The sequence below is a fragment of the Balaenoptera acutorostrata genome, chromosome 16, assembly GCF_949987535.1.
Source record: "Balaenoptera acutorostrata chromosome 16, mBalAcu1.1, whole genome shotgun sequence".
In the NCBI taxonomy this organism is placed as follows: domain Eukaryota; kingdom Metazoa; phylum Chordata; class Mammalia; order Artiodactyla; family Balaenopteridae; genus Balaenoptera; species Balaenoptera acutorostrata.
The window spans coordinates 78389266-78407839 of NC_080079.1; the positions used below are offsets into that span (position 1 = coordinate 78389266).

The 18574-nt window shown below is 37.5% G+C and overlaps 1 protein-coding gene across 7 annotated transcripts in view; it reads left to right on the forward strand.

The window, feature by feature from the left end:
• The window catches only part of RYR2 (ryanodine receptor 2), a 429286-nt gene that overhangs the window by 275169 nt on the left and 135543 nt on the right, over positions 1 to 18574 (forward strand). For all 7 annotated transcript variants that reach the window (XM_057530902.1, XM_057530903.1, XM_057530904.1 and 4 more), the window contains 3 exons: positions 742 to 806; positions 3211 to 3332; positions 9971 to 10020. In XM_057530902.1, the coding sequence (XP_057386885.1) occupies positions 742 to 806; positions 3211 to 3332; positions 9971 to 10020 (237 nt within the window). The remainder of the gene's footprint in view (positions 1 to 741; positions 807 to 3210; positions 3333 to 9970; positions 10021 to 18574) is intronic.

Sequence of the window (18574 nt, forward strand, 5' to 3'; positions counted from 1 at the left end):
TCTATATGCATGAAACCTCCTTTGTATGCATGAGGGAGGAAGGAAAGGCCACCTTCTAAGCTGAACGCATTCCGTCAGTCAGTTCTTAACCTTGAACTCATTTTCTACACCATGGGGAAAATTCGGGGCTTTTTGCTTCGCTTATGGAAATTATCTTTTGACACCAGTGAACTTTTTTATTCTTTAGCAGGATGTTAATTTCCCAACCTAGTATTACAGCTGTGGTCCTCCCCCTCATTACAGGCACTGGCTTCCTGAAATTTTTCCATTGGTATGTTAATATTAAAGGCTGTAACTTGTAGTCACACCAAGAAGTCACTATCTTTATTTAGAGGTCCGTGTTAAAAATCTAACAAATTATGTTTACTTATTTTCCACTCACTTTTCTCACCCCAGGGAGCTTCTTTCTTACTGAAAGAGAATGTGGGATTTTACTGCTAAAAATGTGGGATTTTTACTTTATTCCAGTTTCCTCCCTACATGTCAATCAGATCTCAAAGCTATACCAGTATGTTTGTGCTCGTAACCACATGTATGGGCTGTCTCAAGAGCTTTTTTATTTTGATTTGGGTATGTTTTTAATCTTTTTTAAAATTACACGGCTGAAGTTAGCCTTTATATTTGTGTATTCAGCTTAGTGGGGTAACGCATTTAGCAATGTGTTCTAAACTTAGCATTTGGGGTGAATATCTTGCAATGTTTGAAGTGCAACGTGTACCTAAAAATTCTTCATGTCTACAGATGGTGGCAGCAGAAGCAAAGGAGAACATTTCCCTTATGAACAAGAAATCAAGTTCTTTGCTAAAGTACAGTATACAATCCGTCCTGTTTTTCCTTCAATATGTTTGTTTACCAAATATACTCTTTAGATCGTTGCCTCTTTGTGGAATGCACTTGTCTACAAATCTGAATTCTACTCTAAGTAGATATTCTGTGGCATGAAAATAACTGCATGAATCATGTGGGATAAATGTGCTCCCAGCACCTTTGGTCATGCTTTAACTCGCTGTGCTCTCCATACCATATTTCTCAAATGACTTTGTTCTCTGTGAAGTCTGACTCAAAGTTCTCTTTTTTGGCTTTATCGTATGACATAAAGGAGAAACATCTATTTCCTAACATTTGAATATTGTTCTGATTTAAAATTTTTAGATGAATATTTCTTTGTTAAAGAGGAAAAGCATGAGTTAATTTATCAGTGGGTGCGTTATAAGAACCTATACTATAGAATCCTCATTGTGGGACCTGAATCCTACTCAGAAGAGGAGAACTGAGGCTCAGAGAGGATCAGTTGTTCATATTTAGAGTATATCCCTTGATCTTTATTTATTCCGTTTAATACGAATTCATCAGGAATTTGCTGTGTGCACATTCCAGCCAGTACGGGAAGGAGATGAAGAGTTGCAGAGTGTCCACGTTGGGTCCCTTCACGTACTCAGTGTTTACTCTGAGCCTAGTCTGTGCCATGCATTGAATTATGTCCTGGAGATTCACTGTCACGAAGACAGAATGCCCTTGGGAAGCTTTCCTATTTACAATATGTTTTCGTTAACCTGAAGACCTAATGATTTCCGTCCGTTTCCCCTCAGAGTACTTGCATTTGGTGGTTATAGGTCATTTACAAAATGACATGTTATTTTGATTGATTAATATTTGGTTTCTATTTTATGTTTTCAGAATTGTACCCTTTACTGTCAGGGAGATTTCTCTTGTCTTTTCTTTCCACTCAGTATTGCACCCAAAATCTGTATCAGTCCTCTGAAATCTGTCTTGGGCTGCACATTGCTGGTTATCTGTTCTGCTGGGGTGTAATCGCCCTTGAGAACCAGTGATCAGAAGTGCTGTATTCATGGCCTCTAATCACACGTTTAAAATACATTCTTGTATTTCATTGCCTGTGCACTCAGCGCCCCTAGTGATTTTGTTTGCAGATGCATGCCTAATGTGGCTTAATTTCTACAAAGTCTGTGATTCATTCGTTCACATATTTATTGAGTACCTATTATATGTCAATCACTAAGTTCAGGCAGTGTCACCACTTCCTAGGAAGATCACTAATTAGCTTTTGTATTCCTATTATTAAAAAATATACCTACCTTGTGGGGGAAAAATGTATTTAGACAGGCTTGAGTCTAAATACTGGTAATGCCAGTTATTATTACTTTTTTCATTTATTCATTCAACAAATGTTTATCTAGTGCTTGCTACAGGCTTGCAACAAGGTCCTAAGCGCTGGTGCGTCAGTGGTAAATGAAACAGAACAAGCAGTAGTCATAGAGGCCAGGAGAGGGCTTTAATGGGAAACAAACCCAGAAATGTTTCTTTCTCTTGTGTGCCCTATAGACTCTTAGGGAGAGAGACTAACCCAAAAATCATACATATAAAATATGAAATTGCAAATGATGTTCAAAGACCAGAGGATACGGGGAGTTTATCTAGTTGACAGGCCTGCGAAGGCTTATCTGATGAAGTGCCACTGCACTGAGGCCTGCGGGAGGAGTGAAATGAGTAGGTTACGGGGTGTGGGGAGAGCATCTCAGACAGAGGGAATGGCAGGTACAAAGCCTGTGGACGGGGGAGGGGGAGGAATTGGCCAACAGCCAGCAGGATTGGAGGGCAGAATTGGGAGGTGGGCTTTGACAGAGGCCAGGTAAGAGCTTTGTGCAGGTAGGTAAGTGGCAATGTGACTTTGAGTGAATCATTCACTTTCTACATCTCATTTGAATACCTAGAAATCAGGGATGATGGTACCTACCATACAGAGTGGTTACTGGGATACATGAAATGATAGCATATCAGTTACAATCCTCAGACGTCGTAGAGACTCAGTAGAAGGTCATCACTGATTGTTTTTGAACCTGTCAGGCACGGAACCGCAGGATGTGAAAATATTAAGACTGTTTCATTTTGAGAAAATATTGAGACTAATTTCAAACCACTGAAAATTTGATGTGTTTTTTTTATAATTACACACACGCGTGTGCGCGCGCACACACACACACACACACACACACACACACACATAGGGACTGGAGACAGTAGAGTGAAACTTACGAGAGGCATACTTTGAAATGGTGCTGACTGGCATGGCTGTGGATATTGGGGACTTATTGCATGTGGACAGAACTCTGGCTGCTCTAAAAACTCAGCACTCATTCATCCCCCGGAAGAGTCCACTGTGTAGATCTGTTTTCTTTTCCTTTCTTTCAGGTTGTTCTTCCTTTAATTGATCAGTATTTCAAAAACCATCGTTTATACTTCTTATCTGCAGCAAGCAGACCTCTCTGTTCTGGAGGACATGCATCAAACAAAGAGAAAGAAATGGTGACTAGGTAAACAGCTATAAAAAAATAAAGACTGTTGTTTAAGTGTATTTCCTTTTGAGAAAGAGCATCTCAGGTTCTTGAAGTAGGATCATGCAAAGAGTTCCCACCCATGTTCCCCGGCCCCTGGCCCCTTGGAATCAAACACTATGAGAAGGATGGTTTGGGCAAGTTAATACATGTGTTCTAGGTGTTGAGTTTTCTTATATTTTACTGCTAAATGTAATGCTGAGTAGAAGGAACAAAATACCCAATACAGAATCCACAAGTAGAGGCTGAAGATGCATCAGTGTATTCGTATTTTTTGTTAAATGATGCTTTTTAACATTGGATTCCCTAAAATTTATTCAATCTAATGTTTTTGGCAGCCTGTATTTTTCAGGAGGGCAGAATCTCATTTTCAGAAATTATAACTTTAAATTTTAAAAAGGTATGAGCAATCTTGGGATAAAATGAAGTAAACATACATACTTTTTAAAGTTCTCTGCTCACACCAGTCAAGCCAGCATCCTAGCAATGCTTTCTTGTTTCTGTTTAAACCCAAGTATTCTTTGGAGATTTATTTGTGATCCTGCTGGGGATTTCAAGTTTGAGTCCTCAAAATTCTGCCAGAACTTAGTATACATGAGAATCAATTACTGAGAAAGTCTTCTTCTGTATTACATTGCACAGGAGTCCAAACCAAGCTTTTAGGTTGTATTTGAAAAACATTTCTGTAAAAATGAGTACCCTGTATAAAGTAGAATACAGGCTTTCCTTGGTCTTGACTTTTTTTAGTTATCTATTGCTGTTTAGCAGTATTATCACAAGATTAACATCTTAAAAGAGTATGCATTTATCATTTCACAGTATCTATGGATCTGTCATCAGCGGCTTGCCTGGGAAACAAACCTCTTTTTTTTTTCTTAAGACTTTTTTTTAGAGCAGTTTTAGATTCATAGCATAGACTTGACTTTAATGATATGTTGAATGGCAGTGCAGTATCAGCCTGTTGGACAGGGTGAGATGACATTGAATATAGACTGTCCCCAGAGGGTAAAGAGGAAGGTAAGATTCCTGCGGTGCATAGCACTGGGGGTGGGATCTTAAGCTCCTCTCTTTACTCAAATTTATTGTCTAGTTGGTTGTCTACCAACCGATAGGTAGCCAATCATGTGATGTAGGATTGCAGCAGCATTAAAAATGTTTCCAAACTTCTTCAAATAATAAGCTTCCTGTGAAGTTGATAAAATGGTTGATAGTTAAAATAACAGAGAATCCATTCAGTGACTTACTTTGTTTCCACCAACTGTGTTACCAGAAGGAAAGGGAAGGAAGAGCTACTTTCCAAGATGCAAATAATCCCCTCCCCTTCCCCACTATGGCATGGCCTCCTTTCCGCCTTCCCTAGGAGAGAGAGAGACCCATCTCTCCTCATTTCACACGTGCGCTCATCTACACCACTGGCCCCGTGTTCCCCTGTGGGTGGTGAGTGCACACAGTAGCTGGAAAACACCAGGACACCAAGTTATCGTTAAACACGATGGAACCAAGGCTACTGCAAAGTCTCCTAGTCTTTCTTGGCCGGTTAACCTTTTGTAACAGAAACTTTGTTCCTAGAGGGTGTTGTTAATTTAATCACACTCATTAACATAAATCAAAATACAGTTGGAGAATATAGGGAAAAAAATGAAAAAAAATTACGCAAGTTCTGCTCTTTCCCCTCCCCTTTTATTGTGTCTTGTTTTCGCCATTCATTTTTCAGCTTTACTCTAAGAACTGTTCACTAACTACAGAAGTAACTAATTCTCCTTTACCAACTATATATATCCCTCATAGAAGAAATCAGAAGAACATCACGATTCTGTGCTAGCCTCCGTTGACGTAGTTTTGGGGCCTTTAATAACACTGCCCCAGTTTTTAATGATTTCATCTTCAGTTTTTTTCTTCACTTCTTGGAAAGAGGGTTGGTAAGTTTTACTTCTCCCACTAGCACTTCCGTAAAAGGGAATGTATGCCATTAAAATTCCAACGCACAGGAATGAGGGACATAACAACAGAAGTAACTGATTTCTTCACAGTACTTTAATGCCAAACATAGGTAGAATTTATCCTCAGAGAGAAAAAAATCAGAGTTGAAAAATGAATAAGGTGATGATAAATAAATTATGGTACATGTTGTCCAGTCATTAAAATGATGATGGATACAAGTACATGATAACTTAGGAAAACTATCATTTAAAAAATAAAACATTCGTTCAAATAGTATTGATTCGGATTTTTTAAAAGAACCTATATTTTTATGTATAGAAAAGTACTGGTAAGGGATAAATTTAATGTTAATGGTTGTTTTCTTTAGGTAGTGCATTGTAGATTTTATATTACTATTTTTATGTGTTTTCCAAGTTTCTAAAATGAAAAAAATCTTACTTTAATAATCATAAAGATATGTTTTAAAACAACCAACATCACTATCACATTAACAAAAAGAAATTAAATAATGTGTTTGGCATGTTGAAATGGAATCACTGAAATTTGTAAATCTCTGATTTCTTACCACTTCAGTTAAATATTACTTCAATGAGTAAAATACATAAAAAATACAATAAAACAGGTTTAAAAAAAAAAGACGGCCCTGCTACTGTGAATAAACAAGCATACCTGCATACACATGATGAGCATTGTCATGATCATTTCAATTTGTGTTTAACAGTTGGGTGTAGCAGTAGTTATGTGGGTCTAAATTAATTTCTCCACAATTAAAACCAGGTTGTTCTCATTAGTTGTTTAGATACCTCCTGGTACTAGAAATTAGGTATCGAGCGTTTCCTGTCTAAAGTCAGTATTCTCCTGTCCACAGAGATGAGTTAGATGGGGTATCTGCACTCCAGGAGTATACATGGCAGTGGCTAAGTATATGGGAATAAATATTGTTCCAATAGCAGAAAGCTGAGTGGTGCTATAGGATTCAAAGTAAAGTAAGAACCCCTTAGATGGGTATGGATGGGCTGGAGATTTATGGCAGTCATGACATTCAAAGTTGATCTTAAAAAATACGTAGGTCAGAGATTAAGAAAAAGGTATATTTTTTAGATAACAACATACAGCATAGAAGCTGGTCATTTAGGAGAAATATAGGTTATGTAGATTCATGATGGAACACTGTAATTGAGAATAACTCAAAATATCTTTTTTCTTTTTACTTAATTCATTAGCACTAAGAAGCCATTGACGCTTTTTAAATAGAAGAATGAGGACAGTCTGGGAGCATAAGGGATTGATAAGAGTAGCATGGCTGGGAAGCCATGGCAGGCGTTAGGAGCTATGGCAGGGATGCAAGCTGTTGTAACAGAAGTGCTACTTCCAGTAGGTGGTGCTACCCGTGGGCTTGTTCAGCAAGTATTCTGAATGCCCCGCAGGTACAAGGTGCTGTCCTAGGTCTGAGGATAAACACACAGATACAACAGCACAGTTCCCAACTTTAATGGACTTAGAAGTACAGCTGAGGAGACACTTACATATAGAGCTAACCATGAACTATGTTGTGATGTGTGTAAATGAGCCATATATAAAGTGCTGGGAGTGCACAGGAGATGTAAATGCAGAGAGGGGCTGCATCTGAGAAACACGGAAGAGGGAAAATAAACATGCCTCGGTAATGAGTCCTATCTCAAGTAGAAAGGAGGAGGCCAACCTGGGACTGAAGTTTCAATGCTGAGTGGTTGGAACAATAGTGGTTTCACTAGCGAAAACAAGAAACTTCAGAAGAACTAGTTTTGAGAAGAAAGAGTTTAAATTTGGTTAAAGAGGTACGTATGGAAGGATAAAGTACTAACAGGTCATTCAGCTGAAGATATCCAGCAGAAAGTGGGAAGTAGGTGTTTGGTGTTGGAGAGATCAGGGCAAGAAATGACATACTTGGGGATTATCTATACCCATCTCCTGCTCGAAGCTCTGAAAGCAGATGAAACTAAGGGAGACTCAGAGAGAAGCTGAAAGGTCTGAACCAAAACTTGGAGAATTATTACATTTCCCGGGTTTTCAGAAGTGGATCTTTGAAGAGTAGAGAGAACAATTAATTACAGAGGAAGTGGGAAGTAATACTGTAAAACAGAAACCAGAGTTTCACAGATTTAAGTAGTTAATGATGCCAAGTACCGTGGAGAGCTCTCCAGGATGGAGACTGAAAAGGAGGTTATTAGATTTGCTACTTAGAGGGTATTCAGAACTTCAAGAGAGTGTTCTCAGGAGAGCGATGAGGTGGAAAGCAACCTCACAAGGCAATGAGTCAGGGAGGAAACTGCAGAATGAATTCTTAAGAATGTTAATAATGAAGGGATATAGAGAAAGGGGATAACGGGATTATGGAAATTGTCTTTAGAAAAGCTATAGGCCGAAGTTTATAATTATCAAACCTTAGCGTCTGCACAGAAGCTACACGCTGAAAGAGGATGACGCAGGAAGGGAGAGAGATACGATTTGTCTTTTCTGAGGACCTAGCTTTCTATATGTCTGTGTGTCTCTCTGGTAGCACATCTGTTACTAATTAGGAACACCCAGAGTTAGGAAGCAGCTGATACCATAAGAAGTCAATTTTTTTCGGAGAGGTTCTCCAACATAAATGTGCTCAGGATACAGAGCAATTCTGTTTCCTATCACCGCAAAACACCCCGGGTCTAGATTAAAACATAATTCTAGTATTATAAATTCGTAATTCAAATTCATAGGTTAAAAACGGAATCCTAGTATTATAAATTCAACATCATTGCAGCATGTTTCACTCTGGATCCTAGAGAGTGTCAGCGAGTAAGAGGTAAAAGATGTCGCTTAAAATAGACTAGATGCCAAGAACCCAAAATGTGTACAATTCTAAGATGTAATCACTCTCTTTACATGGAGACAGATCCTTGTTAACACACAGAAAGCTCAGTGAATGAGGGCACCTGGAGAAAGTTGCTTTTGTTTTATTGTCTTTGTTCATTTCAGTTATAGCCTAAAGATAAATAATGCCGCTGGGGGGGGGGGTGGGGGGGGTGGCTAATGTCTAATCTTATGTCTAACATCTACTTGAATAGATCATTGTTTGAAAAAAATTTAGCACTGATAAGAGATTTCCCAAGACCTCGAAGTCACTTAAGCACTTGCGGATGAATGTTTTCTTGAAAAAGCTACCCCATGCCCTATATAATTAATTTTCACCAATACATTATTTCGCATTGTTACTGAAGTGAGAGATGATGGCCAAAACCTACTGTAATAAAAGTGGTCCACATCACAAAGGTGATCCTGACTCCTTTCTCCCATTCTGCCACGAGCAGTTGCCATCATTGTATTCCATGGCATAGAGCCTGTCTCCCCAGTCCTGACGAGTGTACATCTGCACACTGCTGGTGATGGGAAAGCTTTGCAAGAGAGGATGGGGCAGTGAGGACATAGCTGTCATCATGATTGGGAAAATCAAGCTGAGTGTGGGGGGTGCTGTACAAGTGGATTTTCAAGGTTAGAGCTTTGGTAAGTTCTGGCTGTGGACCACCGGTGCTCTCTGAGGGTTCAGAAGAGTGTTGGATAGAAGTGAAAATAGTGTCAGTTGTAATATGGGAGGTGAAGTGTCCTGGTAGATACTTGCAGATGGCCCCTGGCTGGGAGGGGACTTCTTTGAGCTTGGGTTGGGAGTGGTGAAGGAACACCCGGTGTTAGAAAAGGCTTCTTGGAGTAAACATGTCTGAGCTGAATCCTGAGGGATGTTTAGTAGGGATTGTAGCGTGGAACTGAGTGAAAGATGATCCTAAAAACAGGGCCCAGCAAGAAAGCCACCAGACTGCCTGGTGACAGACGTGACAGGACAAGAACGGGTATTGCCCAGGCTCTGGGTTGTGATCCGAGCATTAGTGCGTACCAATGCCATCATGTTGAGTGCTGGGCCCCCTTACTTGGAATCTCCCATTGGTGACCACCAGGAAGGACATGAAGACCCAGGAACTTAGTCTAGAGGAAGTATATGTTCAACTCATGAATTAGCACTAGAAGCCCTTTAAGTTATCACACCTGTAACGTTTTTCTCTGAGGGATTATCAGTTGTTTAAATTCTCTCTCTAGTTCATTGTGTTCAGATTCACTGGATGCTTTGGTATATGTGTAAGGGGTGTGGTCAAGGTCAGGGAGAAGGAAAGGTCAAATGATAAAACATACTAAAAGTAAACATTTTATGCCCAAAGCACCATACTTCCATTGTTAAATAATGTCCATAACAACAACAACAAATTTCTAGAACTTCAGTAGTACTTTGGGGCAGATAAAATTAAATTTTTCTCCTTGTGGTTTTTAGTAGTTATATTCTTACGGGGTTCATATAGATTGCTTTTATATTAATTAGCTTTGCTTTCAATTTTTTTTTTTTGATTCCTTATAATACGTGCTTTTTTAACCATGTTAAAGATACGCACTCAGAGACTCTTTCTTTAATATCTTTACTCCACACTCTGCTCAGAGAATTGATTCTTTCTGCGTGACATCATGTTGCTTTTTTCCGGCTCATATATCAGCTGTTTATTTTTCTTTTTTTTCTTCTTCTTTTTTTTTTTGTTTTATTTTAATTTAATTTCTCCCTGTCTTTTCTACCTTCCCTTCCCCCTTTTCCCTTTTCTCTTTTGTTTTTCTTTTGTCTTCAGCCTATTCTGCAAACTTGGAGTTCTTGTCAGGCATAGGATTTCACTATTTGGTAAGGAGACCCTTGAACAAATACTAGCATGGCCATCACTTGGTTTTCTTTGCCATTTTTGCACTGTGTTGTGTGCTGCTATGTTGCATGGATGCATGTTTGAATGGCTGCATGCATGGTCGTCATAGGCCAAGGTAAGGTCCTCAAGGTTGTTTATAAGTAGCATTACCTATGGTGAAATTGAAGACTGTAACTTTATATACTAGTACAAAGCACACTTGAAAATCAAAAGGTTATATTATTAAAGGTCAAATGAATGAAAATGGCAGCTTCTGCCATATTTTATTTCAGAGGGGTGAAGCAAAACTGGGCCTCTGAATTTGTGTTTGGTTATCTCTTATAGATAAAGTAATGAGTTGTTATACACCAACAAGTTTTAACTGCACTTACTTTTTTAATGCTCTTGACTACAGATTTGCATGTCGACCGTATTCCAGACATTGGAGCTTCATAGTAGAGACAGTGAGGCCTGGATTTGGCAAAAGCGACTTTTCTAGCACCCCTCACCCCATAGTAGTCAGTTTTTGTTCATTTCTGAGAATTCACGTAGCTGAAATTCATGTTCCCAAACACCTGCTTTCAAAGAGCCTTGCAGGGCGGTCACTCACTTTCCACAGACTCTCCTTGCCGTGGGGCTTTAAGACTTTATAGCAGTCGGCAGAATTTATGTTTTACGCTTTCCTGCATCTGGCTTCGTAACTGCCAAGGCAAATTTTAGCTCAATGCTCTATAGGTTTTGAGACAGCGTCGGGGTGACTTCAGTAAGAACATTGAGTGTACTGATAGAGATGTTATAAGTCCCATTCCATTCACAGGAAAACCTAAGGATTAAGTCATTTCTATAAAAGCCACAGTGGACAAGCTGAGAAATAGGTACATGTACGTGTGTGTATGTGTATATATATGCAAATAACTTTTACGTTCTGTACATTTTTTGAGAAATGATAGTTTCTGGATATGACAACTTAATGCTGTATTTGGTTTCTAATATTATTATATCCAGTATCTGGGTGTTTTTAAGATATACTTCTCATAAATTGCCTGAGTTTTTGCATTAATGTTTCAGTTATCCAAAATTAACGGGGAAATCGTCTTCAGAAAGCTCTCCAGTTGACTGGCTTTTGTTTGACTTCTCTTCATCGTAGAAAAATTGCTATGAAAATTGTTCAGACGGAGCTTTTGTATACTCTTTACCTTCTCATGATAGGGGAAGGCTCTGATGGGGACCCCATAATAATACTTTCTGTTGTGCTCTCTCTAGCTTCTTACATATTTTAACTTCTTGGTTTCCCATGTTATGTTTTGCTATAATTTTATTTTTTTAATTTTTTGAGGCATTCCATATATACGGCAGAGTACACAAATCTTGAGAACAGCTTGATGACGTAGCTTGATGAAATTTTACATGTATCCATCGCCCATTTTCTCAGGTCGAGACATAGAACATTTTCAGCATCCCAGAAGCCTGCCTTGTGCCATTTTGCAATTTATAACCCTCTGCAAAGGAACTATATGTAAACTAATCTACTGGTCTACTAATGTAGACTTCCATTACCATGTATTAATTTTACCTGTTGTTTAATCTCTCTTTTCCCTTCGAATATATTAAGCGTTCAGTAGTTGAAGATAAGTGCATAAGATAACTTGTCATACCAGTCAGAGGAGAAGAACTGGATTTTAACATTCATTCCGTCTCTCTGTGATTCTTGTATTTCATTTAGGCATTGTACGTTAAATCCCTTTGCCTTTAAATACTATTATTTTTATTTTTAACAGGAATTTATTGGAGAGCTACTATGTATCTTTATCTTAAAAGCATATTTTAATGCAGTCTTTTTATTATTCTAGTGTCTTATTATTGGCTCAAATTTGCTTAGGCATTTGCCTGTAAAACAATACAGACTTCAAGAAGCTTTGATTAATCAAACATACTCTAATACAGACTTGTCAAAGAGTTAGCATGTTAAGTCTTAGACATGTAAACTTTACATGTTACAGTTACAGCGTGGTTTTAGATGTTAACATGATGTCCTGGAGAGAATAATGGGCTTTGAATCAGAAAACCTGTATGTAAGTCCTCTATTTGCAACTAAACCAGCTGAATGATTTGGACAAGGGACTTAAATTCTCTGAACCTTTGTTTTTTTGGTTGGTTTGGTTTTTTTCATTTTTAAACTAGATTAAAATAACTACTAACTTTAGAGATGTATTGCATGTATAAAATCTCATGTGACATGATGAATGTTGAAGTGCTATGTAAACTGTAACAGTACAGCTTTCAAATCTAAGGTATTCTTAGTCTTATTTGTACAGCTTTTATTTAGATAAATCAAATTACATACACACTAAACTAGGGAACTTGGTTATTTAAAATACATGCGCCATGAAGCCTTTATAATCTAGCCATTTCCAGATCGAAGCAGAAGTTGTATAATCCAAGTATTTACTTTTTGATATATCAATTATACCGTTGTGGATTTTCCTAAAGAGAGAGAGAGAGACCTAACAGCATATATACAGTGGTCTTTTGTAAATATATAGACATATTAATCTCTTATTTTTTCTTTCACCCTATCTTTACATTATATATATTTTTTCTGTATTGTGGCAGACATTAACTGATGATCAAAGTGTTTTTCCTGTGCTTAGTTCAAAAAATTGTTTCATGACCTAGCCTAAGAATAAAGTAAGACAGAAGTGAAAGTTGAGGTTAACAAAGAAATACTTGGGCTTCGTGTCAAGGAGCAAAAATACAGAAGGAGATACATTAACCTGAAACATGTCAGCAAGGTGGGATTGGAGACAAGAGGGAAGCATTAAAATAAACCAGAAGTCAAAACTCTTGTCCTGGTGGTGGTCATTGTGGGGAGCTGAGTATGATCCGTAATGGAATATTTATTCCAAGGTGTCTGCCGGATTGTAGCTGTTCAGAAATTTTTCTGATATGTAAAGTGAGGATTCCCCAAACTTGAACTTCTATATTTATGTATATCTTTTATCTACTTTAAAATATTTTCTATACGTTGAAGCACACTAAGGATTAAAGAGAGATGAGTCATGTTTTTATGCCTCATATATTCTTTTGAAGGTGTGTAAACCATTTCCTCTTATCTTAGAAAAAGGTAGGGTTTTAAAAAAGGGGAACAAGCCATATTCCCTACAGAACAGTCGTTCTGGGGTATCTATTAAAATACTTTATAGAAAAAATTAGTAAGGAAAATAGCATCTATTTTATATTAGGCTTCCCTTTTGACTTCTGAAATGCTTGTGATTGCAAGGTGGTGCACGCTTGTATTTTGGAAAATCAGTTAGGACGGGGTAAGACGCAGGCAGGTTGACAAGGAATAAGGATCCCATTTGCCGTTTTCACGGACACATTGTTGACTAACGAAATATTGCTTTTAATCCTACCATTTCCGCCCACTTACGCTAAGTGAAAGTTCTGTCTCTCTAACTGCCTAATTTTAAAGCATTTAGAGGATACTTAAGTCTTACTATTACAGCCTATTTTTAGACTTTCAGTCATTTGTAGGGGAAAGAGAATCTGGTAACCAGAACTCCAGCAGGGATAGTGATGGTGGTACAGGTGTGTGTGTATCAAGACTTCTTAACGCTTTCTTTTTACATGTGAAAATGAATCGAATGCCTTAATGACATTCATTTTGTGCATTCTTTCAGTAACCAGTTTTGTGTCTGCTGTGTGTGAGCATTCTCTTAGCCTGTGAGGGTAGAAAAGCGCAGATTTCTTTCCCTCTCCGCTGCTACCACCCCACGCCAATCTACAGGTGTCTCTTACCTGTATGCCTCCACGAACGTACTAACCCTTCTCTTAGAATTCCCTCTTGCCCTTCTAAACTGTGCTCCAAAGCAATCATATCTCTCCCCCTCCCCAACCAAAAACCAAAACAGAACAACAGGATGGTCTCATCACTGAATACACTCCTGTGTAGCCAGTGGCTTCCCATTTCTCTGTAATAAAGATCAGAATTCTTCATCTGGCCACATGGTGTTTGATAGTCTGTCCCCTGTGTACCCCTGCATCCTCATTTCCCAGCATGCTCTGGCTTCCTCATGATGCCTCAGCTTAAGCGGCCTTCTCTCTGCTTCGTGAAAATGTATTCCTTTCTGCCCAGGGCCTTTGCACATGCTGTAATTACTGACGGAGATGGGATCCCATACACCACACGCCCCTCTCCAGTCCCTCACACCCACAATGGGGTTAACTACTCATCCTTCAGATTTCAACCCAAATAGTATTCTCTCAGGAAGACCATCCCCAACCTCCCTGATTATACTCTCTCCTTCTACTATTATAACATTCTCATAGCTGTGCAGACTTCCTTCATCTCACTGATGATGTTACTAGATTAACTTCTTTCTCTGGCCCAAAACTCAGCCCTTCGAGGGCTTATTTTTGTATCCTCAGAGCCCAGCAGGAAGTCTGGTGCATAGTGGCTATTTTATAAATATCTGATGACTGAATTAATCAACCAACCAGGTCCTACCTTTAAGAAGTCTACAGTCTAACAGAGAAGATAGATAAGTCAGCAGATGCTTACTGCAATGAGATGAGTGCTATCAATTTGGAATTTTCTTACATTCATGAATAACCCAGGCTTTACATTTTTTTCCTTGAGAATATTAGGAAAAATATCCACTTATCTCATAATTTATGAGAATCACATTTTAAAAAAATTCCTTAAGTGGTCCATGAAAACACTTAGGGCACTTACATTGAAAAGGAAGTAACACATGATTAATGACTTTTCAAACAATCATTAAACTCTACCAACAATGATCCTTTCGGTTCGAGGAACTATTTGAGAAGGCTGGCACAAAATAGTTATCATTTAGAGGCCTTTTCCACTTTCCTGTTACCTGGTGAGTTTTTTTTTTTTTTTTAATTTTTATTTTTTAATTTTATTTTTTTTAACATCTTTATTGGAGTGTAATTGCTTTACAATGGTGTGTTTCTGCTTTATAACAAAGTGAGTCAGTTATACATATACATATGTCCTCATATCTCTTCCCTCTTGCATCTCCCTCCCTCCCACCCTCCCTATCCCACCCCTCTAGGTGGTCACAAAGCACCGAGCTGATCTCCCTATGCTATGCGGCTGCTTCCCACTAGCTATCTATTTTACATTTGGTAGTGTATATATGTCCATTCCAGTCTCTCACTTTGTCCCAGCTTACCCTTCCCCCTCCCCGTATCCTCAAGTCCATTCTCTAGTAGGTCTGCATCTTTATTCCCATCTTGCCCCTAGGTTCTTCATGACCTTTTTTTTTTAGATTCCATATATATGTGTTAGCATATGGTATTTGTTTTTCTCTTTCTGACTTACTTCACTCTGTATGACAGCCTCTAGGTCCATCCACCTCACTACAAATAACTCAGTTTCGTTCCTTTTTATGGCTGAGTAATATTCCATTGTATATATGTGCCACCTCTTCTTTATCCATTCATCCGATGATGGACACTTAGGTTGCTTCCATGTCCTGGCTATTGTAAATAGAGCTGCAATGAACATTTTGGTAGAGGCCTTTTCTAGTTTCCTGTTTTCTGGTGAGTTTTTAACATATTAGCAAGACAGTTAATTGTCCAGAGACACCCCAGATTTACTGGAGAATTTCCAAATTTGATGACAGACAGATTCCTAGGAATGCCTGGAATAAAGCAAGGATTTTGCAACATTATGAGCCTCATACTCCAACATTCCTCCTGGTTGACCTCAATGACCCTAGAGCATCATTAATACAGCTCCAAGATTAGCTTCAGGAATATTGGACAAGTATTATCATGTGCTTAAATGAAACATAGGTCTTGTTAAAGTATTTGTTTTTTCCTCTAGGTGAGTATGAATGATTAAACTGGTACCTAAATCTTAATGTTAATTTTCAAAGAGTTTTAATAGTAAATAAAGTAATATAGTGAATTCTATCAATTGGTATCTCTCCCTGATTAAAAAATTAGTGGAATAAGTTTATGTTGATCCTTCTGTTTTCCCTGACCCCAAACCCCCTTCATGTGTTTAAATGAGAGGCTATCTTGTATTAGGAGATATTAGAAAATTAGTACAGTCATCCCTCCTTATCCGCAGGCCCTGCATCCATGGATTCAACCAATCGGGGATGAAAAGTATTTTTTAAAAAAATTCCACAAAGTTCCAAAAAACAACACTTGAAATCACCATCCCTCAAAAATATGTGCATAGCATTTACTTTGTATTATGTATTTTAAGTAATCTAGAGATGATTTAAAGTATAAAGAAGGATGTGTGTAGGTTATATGCAAATACTATGCCATTTTATACAAGGGACTTGAGCATCCTTGGATTCTTGGTGTTGGGGGAGGGTCTTGGAATCAATCCCCTGCGGATACTGAGGAATGACTGTATGTGTTTGTATTATCCCTAAAAAGGTTCAGATTGTGCTTGTGCTTGTTTAATAGGACACATATAATGAAAGGAAAGTCATTTAAAGCACTAAGAATCTCTGAGGATAGTGCATATGTGAGAACTGAATGTGTCACTATTTTGAGAATGTCATGGTTTAAATTTTAAAAGTAGCACAGTCTGTTAGAAAATTATATATAACTTTATGTCAGTAAACCTGAAGGTTAAATAAAATGGATGATAGTCAAGGAAAATAGGAAAAAAAAGTAGCACAATCTGCTACTTTAAAAAAATTTTTATTTTTTATTGGAGTATATAGTTGATTAACAATGTTGTGTTAGTTTTAGGTGCACAGCAAAGTGATTCAGTTATACATATACATGTATCTATTCTTTTTCAAATTCTTTTCTCATTTAGGTTATTACAGAATATTGAGCAGTGTTCCCTTTGCTATACAGTACGTCCTTGTTGGTTATCTATTTTGAGTATGGTATTTCATCACTAGAGGATCCTTAAGGTCTTATCTAACTTAAAGATTCTGTAGTTTTATGACAGTGTGTATGATAAAGGCAAGAGTTTCCTGGATTAGAGTTGCTATATAAGAAAATAACCTAATTCTTATAGAGGTTAAATATCAGACTCAGACACCTATAATGAAAATAATATCAGAAGATTGTATTAGAGAGATAGATACTTCTTTCATTTCAACATATTACTCTCAGAGAATTTCCTGACTTTGAGACAAATGAATAGAATGTGTAATATATATTCTAAGTTTAACTGAAACTTCTCACCAAGTTAGGGACTCAGTAATTTTATTCTTTTCAATATCACTGACTTCAGAAGTAATAAAATCTTTGACATGCTTCAATTTCTGTCTCTTCATAATTTTGAGAGAAATTTGTATCTTCTAGCATAATTTTATTTCATGTTATTAATAAGGACTTTTTCCAAGATTAATCATTTCTTCAAAGAAGAGAATATAATGAGATATTGTGTCAAGAGCCATGCTAGAAAAAGTAAAGAAGAATAAAAATTAGAATGACTGTTACTGTTTTCTGAGAAGAGAGAAAGTCAACATTCTCAGAATTCTCAATAAATCAGATTATAAAACGAGTGGTACGTGATATATCAAATTTTGGATGACATTGAAAACTCCTGAATTATAGAAATCTTATATTAAAAACCACAAAACAGTTTGGGATTAAGATACAAAAAGGATATTTTGACTCTTAACGGCGTTAGCTTTGTTATTTTTATTATTTAGAGAGTTGTATTATTTTGTAAGAATTGGTAACAATGTTTTTAAAAACCCAGTGCTTGCTGTATGTTGTTATTAGATTCAGGTATGAGCTGTGATTTTAATTTTGTACCTTTTACGCTTATACACACACACACACACACACACACTGATGCAAACATACAATCTTAAAGATAAATAGGCAATCCATAAGTGTTTCCCTAAGTGTTCAGAGGTGATGAGAGTTACATTTGAAGACAAAGAAAGTAGCTTGAACCTTGAAAAAAACGTGAGTTGAAGGTATCAAACTTTTGGTTTTTATACTGCTCAGAGCAGTTGAGAAATTACATATAGTTAAGACCATGAAAAAATACAGTCATCACCTTAAAATTTTACCATCTTACTACGCTTTGTCTAGCCCTTCCTGTTCTTACTAATAGCGTGACTGACATTCCTGATTATGGTGATCTGGAGAGCCTTTAGAAGGACCATATCCAGGTTGCTATTTTATTTAAAAGCCTTACTACGTACTTTATCTCTTCAAGACTAACCATTAGTTTAGGCATTTAGACATGCCAATAAAATTGATACATTTGCTGGTCCATACATTCAAATGCTGAAGGTTCAGTTAATACTGCATTCCTTAGGGTCCTTTCTCCACCATTTTTTACAATGAGATGTTTCCATTTAAAGTTGTACTATATCTGCTCTGGAGTGTACCAAAGTGTGTCAACTGATATAGCTTACAGTTTTGTGACTAACAATCACAGGAATCTCATATTCACCACACACATTTCCATATGACCCACAGAACTTGTCTGGCCACCTGTGCCCTTTCCTACTCTTTTTACTCACATTCCAGTCATTCCACAAATATTTAATTGAACTCCTGCTCTAAATCAGGCACTATTCTACGTGC